This window comes from Equus przewalskii, chromosome 11, assembly GCF_037783145.1.
Source record: "Equus przewalskii isolate Varuska chromosome 11, EquPr2, whole genome shotgun sequence".
In the NCBI taxonomy this organism is placed as follows: Eukaryota; Metazoa; Chordata; class Mammalia; order Perissodactyla; family Equidae; genus Equus; species Equus przewalskii.
The window spans coordinates 14,474,886-14,477,824 of NC_091841.1; the positions used below are offsets into that span (position 1 = coordinate 14,474,886).

Below are 2,939 nucleotides of genomic sequence, written 5' to 3' on the forward strand. Positions count from 1 at the left end.
GAAACTGAAAGCCCTGATGGGTGAATGAATAAGTAAATTATGCTACAGTTGGACTCCGTGATATTACCAAGCCATTATAAATTACCCTTATGAAAAGAACTTTTTTAAGTTAGCTGAAATTTTTTATTGAGATATAGTCGGCATATAGCATATTAGTTCAGGTGTACAACATAATGATTCAAAATTTGTATATATTGTGAAATGCCACAATAAGTGTTGTTAACATCCATTACCACACAGTTACAACTTTTTTTTGTGATGAGAAATTTTAAGATTTACTCTGTTAGCAACTTTCAGATATATAATACAGTATTATTAACTACAGTCACCATTCTGTACATTACATCCCATCACTTACTTATTTTATACATGTAAGTTCGTACCTTTTTACACACTTCATCCATTTTACCTACCCCCTACCCTCTGCCTCTGCCAACCAGCACTCTGTTCTCTGTTTCTATGAGCTCATTTATTTGTTTGTTTTTTAGGTTTCACGTATAAGTGAGATAACACAGCATTTGTCTTCTTTCTCTATCTGATTTATTTCCCTTAGCATAATGCCCTCTAGGTCCATCCATGTTGTCACAAAAGGCAAGATTTCCTTCATTTTCATGGCTGAATAATATGCCATTGTGTATATATACCATGTTTTCTTTATCTATTCATCCATTGACAAACACTTAGATTCCTTCCATGTCTTGGCTACTGTGAATAATGCTGCAATGAACTTGGGAGTGCAGGTATCTTTTCGAATTATTGTTTTCATTTCCTTTGGAAAAATACTCAGAAGTGGAATTGCTGGATCATATGGTATGTTTATTTCTAATTTTTTGAGGAACTCCCATGCTGTTTTCTATGGTGGCTGCACCAATTTACATTACCACCAACAGTAGATGAGGGCTCCTTTTTTTCCTAAATCCTTGCCAACACATGTTATTTCTTGTCTTTTTAATAAAAGCCAGTCTAACAGATGTGAGGTGATATCTCACTGTGGTTTTGATTTGCATTTCCCTGATGATTAGTGATGTTGAGTCCCTTTTCATGTACCTGTTGGTCATCTGTATGTCTTCTCTGGAAAAATATGTAAACAGATCCTGTGCATTTTTTATTTATATATTTGAGGAAGATTAGCGCTGAGGTAACATCTGCCACCAATCCGCCACTTTTTGCTGAGGAAGACCGGCCCTGACCTAACATCCAGGTGCATATTCCTCTGCTTTATATGCGCGACGCCTAAAAATGATTTCCTTTTTGTTAAAATGTTTGACTTGATCTTTTTCCCTATTGATAGCTAGAATCTAAACCTTTTTGTTTTGTTTTGTTTTGTTTTAATTTATGGATGCTGGGCATTGTGACAAGTCCCATGGAGATATAAAGACTATTGTTTGTGCTCGCATATGACAAGAACCGAAATTACTTCAGGGAATTTTCTGGTACTCATGATCAGATGGTCCATGGTAAAAGATATCAAGAATCAACCAGAAGAATAGAAAAATTCACGGATGCAATTTTCAAAGTGTCCACGTTGAAAGAGATCATATTGGTACCCTCCTCCCCAAATATCCCCTAATAATTCCTCTGTTCAGTTTCCTCTTCTGATGTTACCATGTGGGTGGCTGAACCGAGAGAGGAGCAGGAAGGAGAAAGGAAGGAAGGAGGGAAAGAAGGAAGGGAATCAAGAGAGAAATGATTTTAGCAGACAAAATATTTGACAGAATGTTCTCATTTGGATTTGCACTTATTTTGAGTCTTAATATTACCCAATCCCAACTCATTGTTGGACATCATGGAGACAATCAAGTTCTCTAAGATTCAGCAAGACTATCTGATCTCTGTCCTTGGAACATACACCAGGATACCAGAGTGTCTTTGTTGACTAAGGATAACCACAGTGGCAGTAGCATTAAGTCCTATTTGTTTCTGCCATTTGTGAATGCCCCACTAAAACCAAAATCCATTTAAAGAACAGAGAATAATTAGTCATACAATTCTGTAACACTCTCTCATTTTCACTCCATTTCTGAATTCTCCTTTTTGCCCCATAACCTCCTCATGGCAATTTTCATCTCTGCATTTCTGAGTGTGTAGATGATGGGGTTTAACATGGGGGTGATGACTGTATAGAACACAGCCACTAGTTTGTCCTCAGTGAAAGTGGAGGAGGGTCGCATGTAGAGGAAGATGGCAGGTCCAAAAAACAAGATGACAACTGTGATGTGAGAGGCACAGGTAGAGAGAGCTTTGCGCCTCCCCTCTGCTGAATGGTTCCTCAAATTGTACATGATGATGATATAGGAAGACACCAAGAGGAGGAAGGAGAAGACGGAGATTAATCCACTGTTGACCAACACAATAACTCCCTCCACAAATGTGTCACTGCAAGCAAGCTTGAATAAGGGATGGAGGTCACAGAAATAGTGGTCAATCACATTGGGACCACAGAAGGGCAACTGAATGGTGATGAGAATCTGAATTATGGAGTGAAAAAAGCCCCCCAGCCAGGAACCAGCCACCATTACATAACAAAGTAGGTTGCTCATAATGTTCATATAATGAAGAGGCTTGCAGATGGCCACATAGCGGTCATAAGCCATCACCACAAGCAAGAATATCTCAGTGACCCCAAAGAAGTGAGAGAAGAATATCTGAGCCACACAGCCCTCCAGGGAGATGGTTTTAATCTTGGTAAGTAAGTCCGTGATGAATTTAGGGACAATAGTAGAGGAGTAACTGATCTCCACCAGAGACAGGTAGCTAAGGAAGAAATACATCGGGGAATTCAGACTCTTACTGATGTTGGCTGTCACAACGATGAGACCATTGCCCACCAATGTGGCCAAGTACACAGCAAGAAACACCGCAAAGCACACTCTCTGCACCTCTGGATCCTGGAAAAGACCGACGATAATTAACTCAGTCACATTATTTTTACTCGCCAT

General features: G+C 39.2%; 1 protein-coding gene across 1 annotated transcript; it reads right to left on the reverse strand.

Moving 5' to 3' along the window:
• Nucleotides 1-1,950: 1,950 nt before the first annotated feature.
• Nucleotides 1,951-2,939, reverse strand: LOC103541262 (olfactory receptor 4B1-like). The gene has a single exon (XM_008508030.2). It carries the CDS (start codon nt 2,937-2,939, stop codon nt 2,010-2,012), a length of 930 nt encoding a protein of 309 aa, XP_008506252.2. The 3' UTR covers nt 1,951-2,009.

Excerpts from the sequence above, each read along its gene's own strand:
- LOC103541262 (XM_008508030.2), bottom strand. The coding sequence starts at position 2,939 with ATGGCGAGTAAAAATAATGTGACTGAGTTAATTATCGTCGGTCTTTTC.